At 41.7% G+C, this 15,834-nt stretch overlaps 4 protein-coding genes across 5 annotated transcripts; 3 read left to right on the top strand and 1 right to left on the bottom strand.

Annotated features, from left to right (window-relative positions):
• The first annotated feature begins 43 nt into the window (after positions 1 to 43).
• On the top strand, positions 44 to 2,013 carry zgc:56095 (uncharacterized protein LOC406286 homolog). Of its 2 annotated transcripts, none has more exons than XM_034571346.1 (5): positions 44 to 292; positions 699 to 802; positions 891 to 1,037; positions 1,124 to 1,249; positions 1,483 to 2,013. In XM_034571346.1, the coding sequence occupies exons 1-5, from the start codon at positions 202 to 204 to the stop codon at positions 1,630 to 1,632; spliced, it is 618 nt and encodes a 205-aa protein (XP_034427237.1). In that variant the 5' UTR covers positions 44 to 201; the 3' UTR covers positions 1,633 to 2,013. The 2 variants fall into 2 exon arrangements, with proteins under 2 accessions (XP_034427237.1, XP_034427238.1); XM_034571347.1 differs by lacking the exon at positions 44 to 292 and adding an exon at positions 322 to 612.
• A 131-nt stretch (positions 2,014 to 2,144) lies between these two features.
• Positions 2,145 to 7,813, top strand: syt5b (synaptotagmin Vb). The gene is made up of 9 exons (XM_034571345.1): positions 2,145 to 3,361; positions 4,480 to 4,683; positions 5,474 to 5,649; positions 5,739 to 5,837; positions 5,932 to 6,099; positions 6,416 to 6,583; positions 6,771 to 6,888; positions 7,023 to 7,156; positions 7,266 to 7,813. Exons 2-9 carry the CDS (start codon positions 4,485 to 4,487, stop codon positions 7,473 to 7,475), a joined length of 1,272 nt encoding a protein of 423 aa, XP_034427236.1. The 5' UTR covers positions 2,145 to 3,361; positions 4,480 to 4,484; the 3' UTR covers positions 7,476 to 7,813.
• Positions 7,814 to 8,946: 1,133 nt separating this feature from the next.
• On the top strand, positions 8,947 to 13,595 carry LOC117753324 (dynein assembly factor 3, axonemal-like). The gene is made up of 12 exons (XM_034571344.1): positions 8,947 to 9,035; positions 9,322 to 9,404; positions 9,874 to 9,980; positions 10,078 to 10,171; positions 10,248 to 10,402; positions 10,575 to 10,775; positions 10,925 to 11,047; positions 11,618 to 11,740; positions 11,840 to 11,984; positions 12,266 to 12,380; positions 12,535 to 12,609; positions 12,810 to 13,595. Exons 2-12 carry the CDS (start codon positions 9,323 to 9,325, stop codon positions 12,949 to 12,951), a joined length of 1,362 nt encoding a protein of 453 aa, XP_034427235.1. The 5' UTR covers positions 8,947 to 9,035; position 9,322; the 3' UTR covers positions 12,952 to 13,595.
• Positions 13,158 to 15,275, bottom strand: LOC117753327 (troponin T, slow skeletal muscle-like). The gene is made up of 8 exons (XM_034571349.1): positions 15,206 to 15,275; positions 14,991 to 15,107; positions 14,778 to 14,855; positions 14,550 to 14,663; positions 14,033 to 14,142; positions 13,731 to 13,821; positions 13,605 to 13,645; positions 13,158 to 13,298 (listed from the first exon to the last, which is right to left on the bottom strand). The coding sequence occupies exons 2-8, from the start codon at positions 15,087 to 15,089 to the stop codon at positions 13,253 to 13,255; spliced, it is 579 nt and encodes a 192-aa protein (XP_034427240.1). The 5' UTR covers positions 15,090 to 15,107; positions 15,206 to 15,275; the 3' UTR covers positions 13,158 to 13,252.
• Between the last annotated feature and the right edge of the window lie 559 nt (positions 15,276 to 15,834).

Raw genomic sequence — 15,834 nt, 5'->3', positions numbered from 1 at the left:
GTGTAGAAATGTGTCTGGAAACTTCAAAATTTATATTGTGACAGTTATCGTGATAATCATCGATATCGACTAAGATGAAAAAATGATTTCCTTGATATAATGTTTGGCCATCCTGTTGGTGGGTCGGAAATAAGTCACGAATCCTCCAACACGACAGGCGGCAGTAGAGACACAGAAACTATGGCCACACACACGAGGTAAATGTCGTCACTGTTTTTGGAGGAGTGTAAACAAGGAGATAAAGACGAGCGCGACGGTGGAGAAGTGGAGCAGCGACACTTTCACAGAGCCGGTGAGTAACAACAGAACCAACACTGACCTGCTAAACTACAGCCACTAAGCTGACCTGGCTGGTGAGCTACGCTAACTAGCTTTAGTTGGTGCTAACTCGGCTAACCACATCAGTCACATCAGCAGTTAGCTCCTCAGCCGAGTGTTTGTTACCTCCTCCCGTCAGACCACTGAACTCACCGCACAGCACATGACTACACCCTGGCTAATCTTTCACTGAGGCGGTTAAACATCGGTTGCATAAAAGCCGGAGGTGTTCTTAGCCTCTTCAGAAGCGATAGTTATCTCAGTTTGTCTGCAGAGAAGAGACAGGTGAGAGAGGTTCGTGGTTCCTCTGCTCTGTTTTCATGTTAAAGTTTTTTGCTTCCCCTTGTGCTTTGTTTTGCAATGTTTTTGTTTGTTTTCAGAAATGCAGTCTGTGGTTAATCAAAACCTCCACGCGGAGACTGAAGGAGACGTCAACAAGCTCATCAACCTGAAGCTCAGTGCATCCTACACCTTCCTCTCTCTGGTAGGATTCCTTGTGTGTCGCTGGACGTTGCCCCTTTTTTTGCTTCGCTGTTCTTTCTTTTCACGTTGTCGTGTGTATCTTTTTTTAGGGGATGTATTTTGACAGGGATGATGTAGCCCTGCCAAAGTTCTCCAGCTTCTTCCTGGAGCGCTCGGGGAAGGAGAGGGAGCAAGCCGAGAAGCTGCTGGAATACCAGAACCTGAGAGGAGGCCGTATTCTGCTTCAGACTATCGCTGTAAGTCCAAAAACGTTTGGCCATAACCATTGGGTTTGTTTAGAACATTTGCTGATCCTGTTAAATATCAACCTTTTGTGTTCTAGAAACCAAGTAGAGAGGATTGGAGAGGTGGCCTGGATGCAATGACCTTTTCCCTCGACTATCAGAAGACCCTCAACACGTGCATCCTGGACGTGCACCGCAGAGCTAGCAGCCACACCGACCCTCACGTACGTCTGGCTCTGTTAGATAAAAACTGCCACTTCTTCTAAGGCTGTTGTTGAGCAGCTAGATTGGGAATATGATAAAAGCAGCTACTCTACATTGCTGCACATGAAAATTACTTGTGTGGGTTAAGCAATATCAGTCTGGAAGATTTTGAGGGATCTTTAATAGTCTATTAATGTGAATACCTTTTGATTTCACGTCTTACTCACTTTGTTCTGTTTTTCCTCTTTTGTAGCTGTGTGACTTCCTCGAGCAGCCCTTCCTCACTGACAGCCACGAGACCATCAAGAAGCTGGGCGACTACATTGGGAGTCTGACCCGCATCACCGCGTCCGAGACACATGGCGCTATGGGAGAATACCTCTTTGATAAACACACTCTGTAAAGGTCAAAGCAGTGCGGTGACACAAGCTCCACAGTGTAACAGTCTCTCGCTGTGTTTTTTTTCCGTTACAAAAGCGCTACAATATTTCTACACTTGAACCAAACTTCTTTCTTGTATCAAAGGCACAAGAGAAGTTCAAAAGCAAAATAACGTAAAATACCTCAATATTTTCTTAAACCTAAAAAACATATCTCTAGTGCTAAAAACTACTATTTATCACTTGTTCATTCAGACTCTGTATCATGTGTCATGCATTCCACTGTCAGAGGTTTCAAGCTTCACAGTTTCGTAAAAATTCATAAAATGTTGTGCCAATCAAAATGTCAAAGGCTTAAAAGTTTGGATGACTATGGAGACATTTAATAAAGTCAGATTTTACTCGCACTGTTTTTTGTCGACCTTTTTTCTTTTTAGAAGTTAATGTTCAGACATAGTCACCTGATGTGTTCTGCAGTCTATACATATTATCTGTGCTTTCCGTAATAGTACGTCTGACTATAGAACACTATAAAGATAACAGTGGAACTTTGCTTACTCACCATTGGGTGGTGGGGGTTTAATGTTTAACATTAGGGAACCAAACAGCTTGTGGCTCAAAATGCTCATGCTGCTGCTTAGTAAATGACATGTTTCAGCAAAGATAAGACGCAGTTGCAGAGGTGTAAACAGACGACCTCAGAGTCAAGTGTATTTTCTATTTTACTCTGTCCGTGTTTAGTTACAGTTTAGTGATACAACATCCACGATAAATTACATGGACTTTAGGAGAATATAATCCAACCTAGAAGAGCACACACTCTGCCAAAGACCTTAAATTCAGTCAAGCTGCACACTCAGATATCAGCCCCATAATGTGGTTGATTTTTTTCAAGATCCATGAAAATGGTGAGACCATAAATGCCCTATCTCACAATGAACCTAACCTTGGCAGAGGTTACAAGAATAACATCCTTGCAATAAATAATTTAAAGCTCACAATATTTCCAATATTTATTTTGCTTTGGCAGAGTTTTGGTTTCCCTCTGCTGTTTAATAAGTTAACTACTGGATGAAGCTGATGAACCACTGAGATCTCCAGATGTAGCAGTGCAAACACGTAGCAGCGTGCCTGGGGATTACTCTTCACAGTGCTCTAAATACGGGTACGTGTTCAGTACTGTAAAATAGTAAGCCAAGGGATGGGGAGGCTGAAATATCCACTCGCGATGCAAGTTGTTGGTAGATTGCCGATTTACTGCGAGGGCAGCTCTGGTGAGGGGATTAGTAAAGAGCAGGATGCACTACAATCTCTTCAGTCTAATGGATAAACACAAGCACCGCTGCCATGCCTCATCAGTCTAATGAAGAGTTATTTTTGCTACTTGGAGAAAATTCTTTAATTGTTCAACATGTGTGACATTACTCACAGTGGAGCAATAAAATAAGAGCAAGGTGATGCTTTTCATGCATTTTCCTTTAGAGACGTAAAGCAACAGATGTGTTGTCAGCATTCTAATATCGGGAGGAGGGGTGGGGGGGGATTAAATCAGAACACTGCTCTAGTGATTTGCCAGAGCTTTAGCTTTGAAGGAAAGGGTTGCAAAGAGCCAGTTAGAGTCAACGACGTAGTGAAGGGACGATGGATGCATGACGGCTCCAACGGGCCAAAAGCGAAGCAACGAGAAACACAATTAAAAGTTGCTCCCACAGCTCTGTGGATATAGAGGAGTTTACAGGAAGACATCGACAGGTAAGATCAATATTAAGATTGTAAACATGTCTGTTATGATCATGTGCAAGAGCATCGCATCGCAACAAATTTAACCAATGAGAAAAGCTAGACAAATCATTTTGTTTTTGAACACAACTAGTAAAAGTGGTTGAATAGACTGGTTTTGTAGTTGTGAATAGTTTTCCTATTTTTCTACGATTTTGATCACAATCATCCCCCCCTACTAAGATCATTACTACCCCCCCATCAAAAGAGCTCTAACAAGACAAATGTGATAATTGCATTTCAGAAATTTCTGACTCCCAAAATTTGTTTATTATGCACTTAAATGTTACTTCATGTGCAGTATACTCTAAAAAGTATGATGTTCTTAATTAAATAAAAATGTGGGGCCAAATATTCATGAAAACTGCAAATAACAAATCCAGAAATTTGGGCATGAAACAGTAACTGTGGGAGTGGAAAATTCAGGGGAGGAGACCAGCCCCTATTTATTTAAGCTTTGGGGATCTGGGATTTTGGATTAATATTGTTGTCCTGGCCACCAGATTTTAATCCAGTTTCATGCGGAGACAGTGACGAGAGAGAAGTGGGATGGAAGGAAGGGGGAGTGGAAGCGTGGTTTGTGGGATGGGGAGATGGCAGAGAGCATGAGTGTAACAGAGGGATTAGGGTCAGCCATGTTGAGCATCTGGCTTAGAGATGTCCTGTGCTCTTGTACTGTACTGCAACGCATGGACATAGGGATTACACAGCACACATACAGAGTTGTGCTAACTCTCGCTGTACGCCAAGTGTAACAAACCAACGCAATGTGAACTAGAATCCATCAAGGCCCTTAAATTCAATCAAACTGCACCAAATTATACACACTATATCAGTCCCTTTAATATGCTGGATTTTTTTTCATCATGATCCATGAGTTATTCTCTGGGAAAATGGTAAACATTGGAAAACGCCTGCCATGTTACAGAAATTAAAAATATCCTGGATCCGCTCCAAATTTCAATGAGTTCTTCCCTGACGTTCCACATCCTTCCAACAAGTTTCGTCGTAATCGAACCAGTCTTTGTGGAATACCGCTGACTAACAAACAAACGCATCTGAAAACATAACAACTGCTCTCATTTTCACAGCTGACATGAGGTTAGTCAGCACAGGCGTCCGGGCCCAGCGGGCCGCGGAGCCGTCTGAACCAGAGGCAGAGGAAGCGACGGAGCCGGTTCACCATGAGCACTCTCATTCAGAGCACCACGAGCATTCCCACCCAGAACATCACCCTGGACACGACTACAACCACATGAAAGAGAAGTTCATGAATGAATTTACTCATCTGCCAAGTAAGCCACTTCTAGGAAACAAACTTAACTTGTTGAAATTAAGTGTGTATCTTTGGGTATTTTTTTTGTAAGAGCGGATCTACCCCTATACAGATGTCACTTTATTTTCAAATATATCGCCATATTTGTTTTTGACTAGTTTAAACCGGCTTTTTCTGATGGACATTGAGTTGTTCTTGAAGGTTAAAGATATTGTAGATTTGAGGGAACAATTGTTTTCCTTCCCTTTAACGACTACTGCTCTTGCTGGTATAAAGCACTTAATGATAACAATGATAAACTGCGTCACTGGTGTTTGTGGCTGTGGTTGAACGGTGCCACTTCTCGCTGGGAGTGTGTTATTATCTGATTGTGGCGAAGGGGGTTGTTACTGACCTGACCTGAAGTGCAGGCTCAGCAAACTATCCCTAGATAAAGACGTATGATGTTTTCCTGCAGATTTTATTTTGCATTAAGACCTTGCTTCTTTTACCAAGCTTGAGAAAAGCACTTTAAGTTCAATGATATTATTGGAATTGGTTTAGACTGACTCATCTGAGTGGGCTTTTATTCGACGTAATCTCAAGATGAAATCCCAATGTGTGAGACCAACAAGATTTTAGAGGGTTGTGTCTTAAAGTTGAGATATTTAAATAAAGTTGTGTTTTTTGTTCCTATTGGTTGAGTGTCGAGATTTTCCCACATTATATCACAGTATGTACTGTAAATCTAAAGTACTTTAGGTGATCAATCGTCCTCCTTATTGCCTTGATAATATTAAAGAGTTAATACGCCAATCTTTGTTTTGTAGTTCCCATCTGGGCAGTGGCAGCCATCGTTGTGGTGGTCCTGGTTTTGGTGGCGTGCTGCATCTTCTGTGTTATCAAAAAATGCTTTGCGAAAAAGAAAAAGCCGAAGAAGGTGAGGGAGAGGAAGGCAGGTCGCGTCAGAAAGAACAAGGATGGTGAAGGAGAAGCCGGAGAAAAGGTATGGGATTTCTAGTAATTTATTACTGGAGATAATCTTACCCGATCTTAACGATGATTATCCAATGCACTGATGTTTTTGTCTCGCAGGAGGGGGAGGTGAAGAAGGAAGGCGAGGAGCAGGAGAAAGAACAGGAAAAGTTGGGTAAACTGGAGTTCTCCTTGGACTACAACTTCACAGATACCCAGGTGGGTCCTCTGTAAAAAATAAAATAATACATATTAATGATTGGAAGACGTTCAGAAATTAATTCTGTGAACACACATTCATTTCCCTCTGCAGCTTATAGTGGGCATCCTCCAAGCTCAGGACCTTGCTGCTATGGACATGGGGGGAACCTCAGACCCCTATGTCAAAGTTTTTTTGTTACCTGACAAAAAGAAGAAGTATGAGACCAAGGTTCAACGCAAGAATTTATGCCCCGTTTTCAACGAGACTTTCCTCTTCAAGGTGCCCAACATCGCAGATTTGTCTACTTGATGTCTTTTGTGGTGTTTTGTTCTTTTTCTTCTCTTTATGTCTCCGTGTTCCAGCTTGTTGATGACATGTCCCTTTCTAATCCTCATGAGGAGGATTGGCCTTTGGCCTATGTCTCCACCTCCCCTCGTCTTAAGTCTTTCATTCCCTGAGTGGCGTCTGTCAAGTTATCCCTCCCCCAAGAATGTTTTTCAATGTATCCCGTCACTATATGTTCTTTGTTAATGGCTGGATTTGCACATTTGGTCTCATGTTAACAAAACAGTCTCCCTCCTACCTCTCTTTCTAGATCCCGTACGCAGAGTTGGGTGGAAAGACTTTGGTGCTGCAAGTTTATGACTTTGACCGTTTCTCCAAGCACGACATGATTGGCGAGATAAAGATTCCCATGAACAGCGTTGATTTGGGTCAGCCAATGCAACAGTGGAGAGACGTGGAGAGTGGTGAGAAGGAGGAGGTATGATATATTACAGTTCCATTTCTCTTTGTTTCAATTGTGCAAATTTAGAAGGTAAATGTTTAGGTACAACTATTGAAAATAGAGAATTTGTAGATATTTATTTTTAAAAATCGCATCTTGTAAGTCCTTGTCTTGGATTTAATTTCAATGGGACATGACAGTACTGCATCATATTCCCTTTCAGCAAGAAAAGCTTGGTGATGTTTGCATTTCTTTACGGTACGTACCCACTGCTGGGAAACTGACAGTGAACATCATGGAGGCAAAGAATCTGAAGAAAATGGATGTGGGAGGATTGTCAGGTAAACTCGCCTTTTTGTTATTTATTCATATTATCTCAGACATTCCTTCGTGTTTCGCTAACATTGAGTACTTTAGCAAACATCGGTGACGTGAAGAAGTTATATTGTATTTCATTTATTTCCATTTCCACAAGATCCATATGTGAAGATCGTTCTACAGCAAAATGGGAAACGCATCAAGAAGAAAAAGACAACGGTGAAGAAAAACACGCTCAATCCCTACTTTAATGAAAGTTTCAGCTTTGAAGTCCCCTTTGAGCAGATACAGGTAGGCTGAGTAATCCCATCAATTACCAGTTTCTGACAGTGAGTGTTGATTTCGGGGGAATAATAATTACAAAAGTATTCGATAACACATTTTTCTTTTTTCGTTTCAGAAAGTGCAGGTCGTCATCACAGTGTTTGACTACGACAAACTCGGGAGCAATGACCCCATTGGAAAGACCTTCATGGGTTACGGAGCAACAGGAGTGGGCCTGCGTCACTGGTCGGAAATGCTGGCCAATCCCAGACGTCCGGTAGCCCAGTGGCACACTCTCCTGCCAGAGGAAGAAGTTGAGGCGGCAATCAAAGCAAAACCCCGCTAGAGTCGAACTTATTGCATAGGCCTACTGTTGACCCTGATGTTGTCTCAATTCGTATGTTAAGTTCTCCAACACATATTGTTTCTTTTTTTGAGGTACATGACACGTGTGTACGAGTGCTGGTGTGTTGTTTTAGGAAATTTGGTTGTCATTAAAAATCCTGCCTCCCCTATTAATATGCGTTACACCTGTAAACTGATAGGAATAAGTACTTGTATAATGACCAACACAAAAATGTAAATGTGCATATGTTGTTTATGCGCTTGCATGGGCCTAATAAAGATTTGTGGCATAAAGGTAGGATTTTAAGATTGTTCTGTGTCCGCCTGAAAATTTAAAACATGTTTGCTTATCTAGTGCTGTGGTGCACCAGCGTCCTGGATAATGACTGTTGCAGTATCCAGGAAGTAAAGGATAAACGTCATTCTCCTTTGCCCTCAGTTCTGCAAGGTACAAAAGGAAAATGTATCAGCCGTTGGTCATTCATCTCGTGTGCCAGTATGGTCTGTTCCTCGATTTACTGCACTGTTGAGTTGTTCAGGTGATTACTCTGAATATGTTAAGCTGAAAGAATAACACTTTTTTGTGACTTACTATGGAGCTCCACCCAGGCTTTGTATAAAAGAACACTTCAAAGGTCATAGATTCCTTTGATGTCTTAGACTGTTGCAAAGGTTACGATTTATACGATCTGAAGAGAAACAAGTGTTTTTGACCTGAACCGATCTATTACTCCGTATGTAGTGATAGTGATAGCACCACCTACTTACTGCCAAAAGGAGGTAAGCCTCGTTTTACAACTTTTATTTGGATTTCGTTAAATTTTGACCATGGACCGCAATGCGTGATTAGTGGGCGTGCACCAGCTCCGCGTGACGGACGCAGGAATTGACGTGTTTAACCTTCCCGCGATGCACAAAACGCATGCAACACGGAACCGTTTTGCCCGGTCATATGCATCTCCATCCATAAGTGTAAATAAAGAAAGTTGAAAGGATATATACATATAAGAAGAAAGGTTTGCTCGTGGTTTCAAGGAATAACACGTAGATATTCACCAGCTTTATATTATTTTTGTTCTGTGGTGAAAATGGTGAAAATTTAGGAGGCAAATTTGAATATTTGTGAATAAAATATGTGCATATGGAATAATAAAGTTGATTAGATATTCAATGACCCCTTCTTCTGGACGAGCATAATAACAAACATCTTTTGTTTTTGTACTTGTAACTAGTCTCTATAAGAAAGTGCAGACTCCAAATCTGGAGTTTTTTGGGGATATTTCATGTTAAAAAAAATAACAAATGAGAAACTGATCTGTTCTATGTTTACGAAATACAAGAAGTTTTGCTGCGTGTGAACGTAGTAGTAAGAGAGGTGGTTAAACACAGAAAAGTGTCACAATAAAAAAGTCTTATTTACAGTCTATGATCAAACCATCACATCAACAGTAGACAGGTCCTCAACACGTCTAAAGCCGTTGCCTAGCAACAGGAAACCTAAACTTCCCTCCAGAGACACTTCACTGGAAACTTTTCCTCGGTCATTAAAAACGTCTGTGAGGTAAGTTTCCATCTTTTCTTTGGCCGGTGATAGTCTCTGGTTACAGCTCATAACAGGGTTTATCACCAATTTGACGCTAGAGACGCGTTTCCCCGCCTGGAAAACAGCTACATTCGGAAAGCTAGCTAGCAGCTGCGTTAGCCGTAGCTAACCCTAGCTAGCGGTGGTGTGGCATTCGTGCTAAGCTAAGCTACGTCGCATGAAACACAGAGAAAGTTGTAGTTCAGCCATTTGCTTTGTGGTGTGAGGCACTTACAGTTCAATATTGTTTTTTGTTGTGAAACAGGATGAGCGGTGGGAGAGCAGCGGAGGGCGCAGGGTGCGTCACCTGGTGGGGACTCAGTCCTGCACTCGACCTGCTCGCTACAGGTGAGAGACACAGGCCGCTCACACCTGGATGAGGACATAATGATGGAATAATACACGAGACAACATACAACTAAACAATTCACAGTGATATTAATTGTGACATTATTTACTAAGCAGCTTTCAAAACATCGGAGACAAGAAGTAAATCAGTATAATGTCATTCAAATCAAAAACAGCAAATTATAGGATAATAATAATACAATTTATTTATAAAGCACCTTTCATTCATAAAATGCAGCCCAAAGTGCTTTACGATAAAATTAAACTGACATGAAATAAGATAGAGATATAAGAACACGTTAGCAATAAAACAAAGACTTAGGATAAAAAAAAAATATATATATATATATAAAGACAATGGTGTTAAAAAACTGATGTGTAACTAATGTATAGCAACAGCTGTAAAATTGAGGTTCAGCACCCAGCCTAAGAAGTATGACATGTGGAATCTCTCTCTCTCTCTGTCAAGGCCCTGCAAGACGAGAAGAGGAGGCCAATGTTCTCCTGGTCGGCAGCGCAGATCCACGACATATTTTGAAGACCGTCAGTGGTTTGCGGAATGAAGAAAGCCTCCATGTGAGCCTCCTTCTCTTAATCCATTCTCGTTCAACCTGAGAGCAGATTGTTTAACTCCCTTGTGAGCTACAGACATCTCCTCTCCTCTCTGCTGCAGGTGTGGGTGATAGAAAGCAGCATGGAGGTGGTGGCTCGACAGCTGCTGCTCCTCTACCTGGCACTGATGCCCCAGGAAAGCATGGGACTGAACGGTGGGATTGAATTACTTTGAAAAATCGAAATCTGCGTAAAACTCTTAGGCTGTCTGACGCTGGATTTTATTCACAGAGAAGACAGAGGTTTACCTGGAGGTGTTTGGGAACGGTGAGATCCGCGGTCAAACAGAGGAAATACTGAGACGCGCAGCATCACAGCTTTCTCTGTGTGTTACTGAAACAATGGAGACAGCCGCGCACCCCTGTCTGAACACAACCCTCCTCAAGGTACAAGCAGATTGCAGGCCTACTCAGTCAAACCCATTTGAAACTATTGTATTTCAATATATTTGGTATTCAGGCCCTTTTGGACAAAATGTGGGTGTTTAATTACTCAAATTTAGTTTAATTCTACTCATTTCATACTCTGAAATATATGATAATATGAGTATTTCTACAGTTCAAGGAGCGAGATGAGCTGGCCAGGATATTCAAATCGTGGATCCCGCCTCAGTCTTCATCATCTTCATCCGAGCGTTCTGTTCCCATCGTCATGTCCAAAGCCTGGGATTATCGGGTCAGGCAACACCTTGGAACGCGATACGACTCCAAGAAAGGCTGCTTCGACTGGGACCTGACAATGAAGCTGCAAGACAAAGGGGTATTTGAAACCTTTGAAACTTTTTCTTTTTAAATACTTCAAAATACAAATTTGACAATACAATTAAAACATTTTCAGTAACTTGGAGGCTTATATATTGTGTGTTACTGTGATGGAAACTCATTCTGTTCTAATTCTTTAATCGCCAGTGTGGTGTCATCAATAAACAACAATATATGAAATGGAGGGAGCGGGGTTTGGCGTTCGAAATGAGGGAAGGTGTCTACCAAATAACCAATCCAACTTTACTCTCATCAAGAGTGTTCCGTCAGGTGAGTGTTCACTGTTTTTCAAGATACTACACAATGCAGCAGGAAGATGATACCATGAAGGATTCTACTGGAGTTGTACACAACTGTACGGCAACTGGAACCTCTCATCCAAGAGAGGCTGACTGACTGGTGGGAAGTTCCAGCTATTTGACCCCTTGTTGTTTGAAGCCAGAGTCCGGAGCCACGGTAGCGAGGTCCTGCTGAGACATGAACTCGACCAATCGCGAGTCAGGCTCAACTGTCAATTTCACCCACTTTTTTTTCATCAACTCACTGAAAAAGTGACCATTTGAACAAACATCAGTTTGATTAGAACTGCCTAGAATGACAGAAACCATCTTTCAGAAAAATGTATTTAACGAAAAAAGTAGAATGATCAAGATGCTTTGGCTTCACTTCACTCTTTATATATAGTTTGTGGTGTTCAGCTGTCTGAAGAGAGATCTTAGGACAGCATTGCACACACATCTGCAAGAAACGCAAGCAGGTCCAGTTGCCGATGTACAGCTATGAACAACTCCTGGAGATAACGCGATCTGGATGAACTTCACTTTGTGCATGTGTTGACAGAGAGGGAACAAAGTGGCTGTGAGGGGTTACTGGGGAGACATAGTATCCAGTCCATACCTCTCCTTTGGCATCGAAACCGATGACAAGAGCCTCCTGAAGAGACAAAATGCGCAACATACCAAGGTAAAATATACAGTTGTAATAGCACCGGTTTTATGTTTTTTTCTAATTATATCATATTAATGTCTCTTCGTTGTCTTTTCTTTCCTCTCTCATCATCAGACAGCCCAGGATATCTCCTTTGCAAATGTGCAGGCATTGTTCCAGTCGCTGTCCAGTAGAAGGGGCTGCCCCTCTACTTCCCAGTCAGACACAGAGGGACAGGAGCCATCCACAGAGATAGACCAAAAATCTGTCACTATTAACGGTAAAACATTATCAGCAGCAACCAGGCCTGTGGTTTTAGACAATACGCAATATGAAGGACCAAATTAACACAATGACAAAAGCAGTTGAACTCACATAGACAAGGCTCAGACTGAGGTCAAAGGTTGATTTTGTTTGTGTTGCGTTTAACATGGTTTTGTGGAAGTGGCATCCTTGTGGCAGACCACTTCCCATCTCTGTAATGCAGATTTTGATGTTCAGCAGATAGAAACCTGTTTTTATGAAACCTGATGCTTACTGAATTTCTCAATTCCTTTTCAGACTTGATGCGTCCGAGCGGCCTCTCTGTGACCTTCCTGCCTCTGGACTCACTTCACAAACTGCCAGAGAAAAATAAATATTCCCACTTCTTCAACACCATTTACCTCTCCACTAGGTGAGAGCTGCTTTATTACCATAATTACTACAACCTTCATTTGACTGCATGAATATTTATATATATTTATATTTTCTTCACCCTCCAGTCACATTGACCACAGATAACTGATATGACTGCTGACCATGTTTCTCTCTGTGTGTCTGCTGTAAAGCTGCGCGCACCAGTTGGGCCCGACGATGACACAGATTGCAGCACCAGACGCTGTGGTTGTCATGGAGTTGGCCAAGTGAGGGTTTTACAGTGACTTTTAATAGTAACTTGTTTCCATGGTGACAGTACTGCCACCAAGAGTACAGTGACTCTGCTGCATAATTTTTGTGTATCAGATCATTTGTGTTAAATGTTCAGGACAAGTCTTGGCAGTACATTAACGGCCGGGATTTGATTGACATCTAAGTTGTGTTTTTGTGTCGCTGTATATCCCAGGTACGTTTTGGATCTGAACAAAGACCAGGAAGCAGAATTTGCAAAGAAAGTGGCGAGCATCGCTCTGGAGGCTGGATTTGAACCGTGGCGTGAGGGGAAGAGTGATGACGTCCATGCAGTGTTCATACCAAAGACAAATTAAAGTGGTGAACAGCACATCAGCACATCTGTTTACTCTGGTTCCCACTTTCTTTACATTCAGAAGATGCAACAAACCAACAAGAATAATAATCATATTTCATTTCCTATGCGATCGACACTGATTGTAAAACGTCCATTTTATTTATCTATGCATTTTAATATTACAGATACAATTGCAAGCTTATGTATTTGAATAAATGTGACACAAACATTGATAGAATCTTTTTTTTAGCTTTACTGATGAACACTGCAACCTCATCCTCAAGCTAGTGAAGCGTCTTCTTGTCTCTCTGTGTGTAAATTCACTTCCAGCGTCCTCCAACCTTCCCCTTACCGTGGACCTTTTTGCTGCATCGGTACAAGAAAAAGTTTAATTATCAACAGAAATGACAAGTGTGACTGAGAAGGCAAAGAAAGAGAAGTAACACATAGTTCCCTTTCCGCTCACCCACATGTAAATATCTGACACATATGCAATCTGCAAATAAAGTAGCAAATGTAAAAAAGTTTGTCATTTCCTGTGAATGTGTGACTGTCGCCATTCATCTGTGGCCGATTTGCATAGTCAATGCAAAGTAATTCCCGCCAAAGCTATTACTCTTCTGTGGTGTGGGTGTTGTGTCAATAGAGACCGCGATAAGCAAATTAACTCACAATTTCTGAGCGTGTTGGATTCTGTTGATGAGAACGTTTATCTGAAAAAATAAATAATACACAGGTTAGGATGGCAGACGTTTTTTCAAAATCCAAGTTTTGTATTATTTCCACTGAATGTCTCACCTCGTACTTCTGCCTCCTCATTTTGTCTGTCAGGTCAAATTTCTCCGACTCCAGCTGGTAGATGCACTCCCACATCTCCTTCGCTCTCTCTCTAAAAACACAACAGCGTCAACAATCGACAACATACACCTTCTCAAATCTCCACAAAAGGTGACTGGTTATTGTTTGTTTGGAGTGTGTCCGGCTTATCCAGCTGACCTTCCCTGCAACATAGGACTGGTTTTGAAGTTAAAGTTAAACCAAATCTACTGATACCCAAAGAAAACTCACAATGCATCATCTTTGATGAGACTTTGACTGACCTCAGACCGTCCTCTCTCAGGGTCTCTATAGCCAGTGGCTTACGGCGCTCAGCCAGAGTCTTCTTCTTGATTTCCCTCGCAGTTTGCTTTTTTCCTCGCCTCTGCTCTACCTGCAGGGGGAAAGAAAAACACACATATCACTCTTCAGAATGATCTCTCACACACAGGTTTGTGGAGTTTTCATTATTAGGCCTCTCTAGGCCATTTAGGCCTTTTGCATTGGCTTCCATTAACCTTAATCACGATTCACATCTTACCCCTAACCTTAACCAGGACCTCAGAAATTAGGTTTTGCCTCATTAGGACCAGCTTTTGGTCCCCATGAGGTCTACTGGTCCTTACAAGGTCAGTGTTTGTGTTGGAAAAGGTCCTTAATAGGTAACAAAAACAAATGCACACACACAGTGTCTAAATGCCACGTGGAGTGCTTTTTTTTAGAAGGCACTTGATATGATGTGATGATATGCACTCCACAAACATGCAGGGGCACACCTGCCTACAAATCTATTATTCTGACCTTGGCCAGGAACCCTCCAAAGTGAGCGCCCATGTTAGAGAGCACTTTCTTCTTCTTGGCTTCATCGTCCGCCCTCTTTTTTGCCTCTTCGTCCTCCTTCCTCTGCCTCTCCTCCTAAGGAAGTCACTTTGCATTCATGACTGCAGTTTCCTTCACTTGAATTTGCTCAGTGTGTATGGGCAAAATGTTGTGACCTGAGTTGATCACACAAAGAGAAACTTTAATTACCGCAATCCGTGTCTGTCTGTACCGCTCTTTTTCAGCCCTCACTCGCTGCTGCTCAGCTCTTTCTGCCCGTCGGTTCTCCTACAACAGAAAAAAAGGATAGACATCCACACATGGCTCTTTAATCGCCACTATTCTGAATAGGCTCTCTATTCTGTAAAATCCCTTTTTCAGATAGATAAAACCAGTGGGAAAACAGTACGGGAAAAGCATTACAATCCTTTCTTTGAGTCCAATCAGCTCCTGTTCCTCTTTCTTCCTCTGCTCAAAGTGGACATCAATCAGAGTCTGCAGCTCCAGGAGATCTTTCTCCATCCTTTTCCTGTGGATATCCTAACAGGAGCCAATGGAAACACAGATTTATCTATATAGTGTGTCAGGTGCAGTAATCACATTATGTTTCATTAAAAAACGATCTTGAAGAAACGTACATCAAAGTCGACCCTTTCTCCTTCAGGGATTTTTGGAGCAGCATGCTGTGTGACCAGTGACCTGTAAAATAACATGAGGGCTTATCTCTTTTCAGATTAATGGTACTTTTTGACATTTTTTGTTAAAAATCGGATAATATTCTTTGAATGTTCAGTGTTTTCATTCATTCTTACTTGTATTTGGGGCGTTCTTCTTCAACGTGACAGCCAGAACAGCAATGGAAAAGTGAAAAAACAGTTCGGTTTGAAAACACAAAAGATAAAACTCTAATTGGCAAAGACTCATCAAGCAAATTGTAATGACATGTTACATTTAATAGGTTCATGGGCACTTGTAACAGGAAAGAAGAAGGAAACAATAAGTTCTTGTATTTTACTATGTTACTGATGATGGACTCACAAACCCAACCACTACAAGGTGGATTAGACTGGAGTTTGCCTATGGGGACATTCTCAGTGACAGAATGCTGTTATAGCTTGTGTCTGAGTGTGTTGATACAATTTTCACCATCACAGTCTCACCTCCTTCTCCCTGCTCCTCATCTTCATCTGGAGAAAGAAAGAGTGTGAGAGAGTCCGAGACAGGGGAAACGATGAAACTCCAACAGTTATTTAAAAAAGGAATGAAT

The sequence above is a fragment of the Hippoglossus hippoglossus genome, chromosome 19 (assembly GCF_009819705.1).
Source record: "Hippoglossus hippoglossus isolate fHipHip1 chromosome 19, fHipHip1.pri, whole genome shotgun sequence".
Taxonomy (NCBI): domain Eukaryota; kingdom Metazoa; phylum Chordata; class Actinopteri; order Pleuronectiformes; family Pleuronectidae; genus Hippoglossus; species Hippoglossus hippoglossus.
The sequence above is the reverse complement of the archived record's forward strand: the minus strand, read 5'-3'. Positions and strand labels throughout refer to the sequence as shown.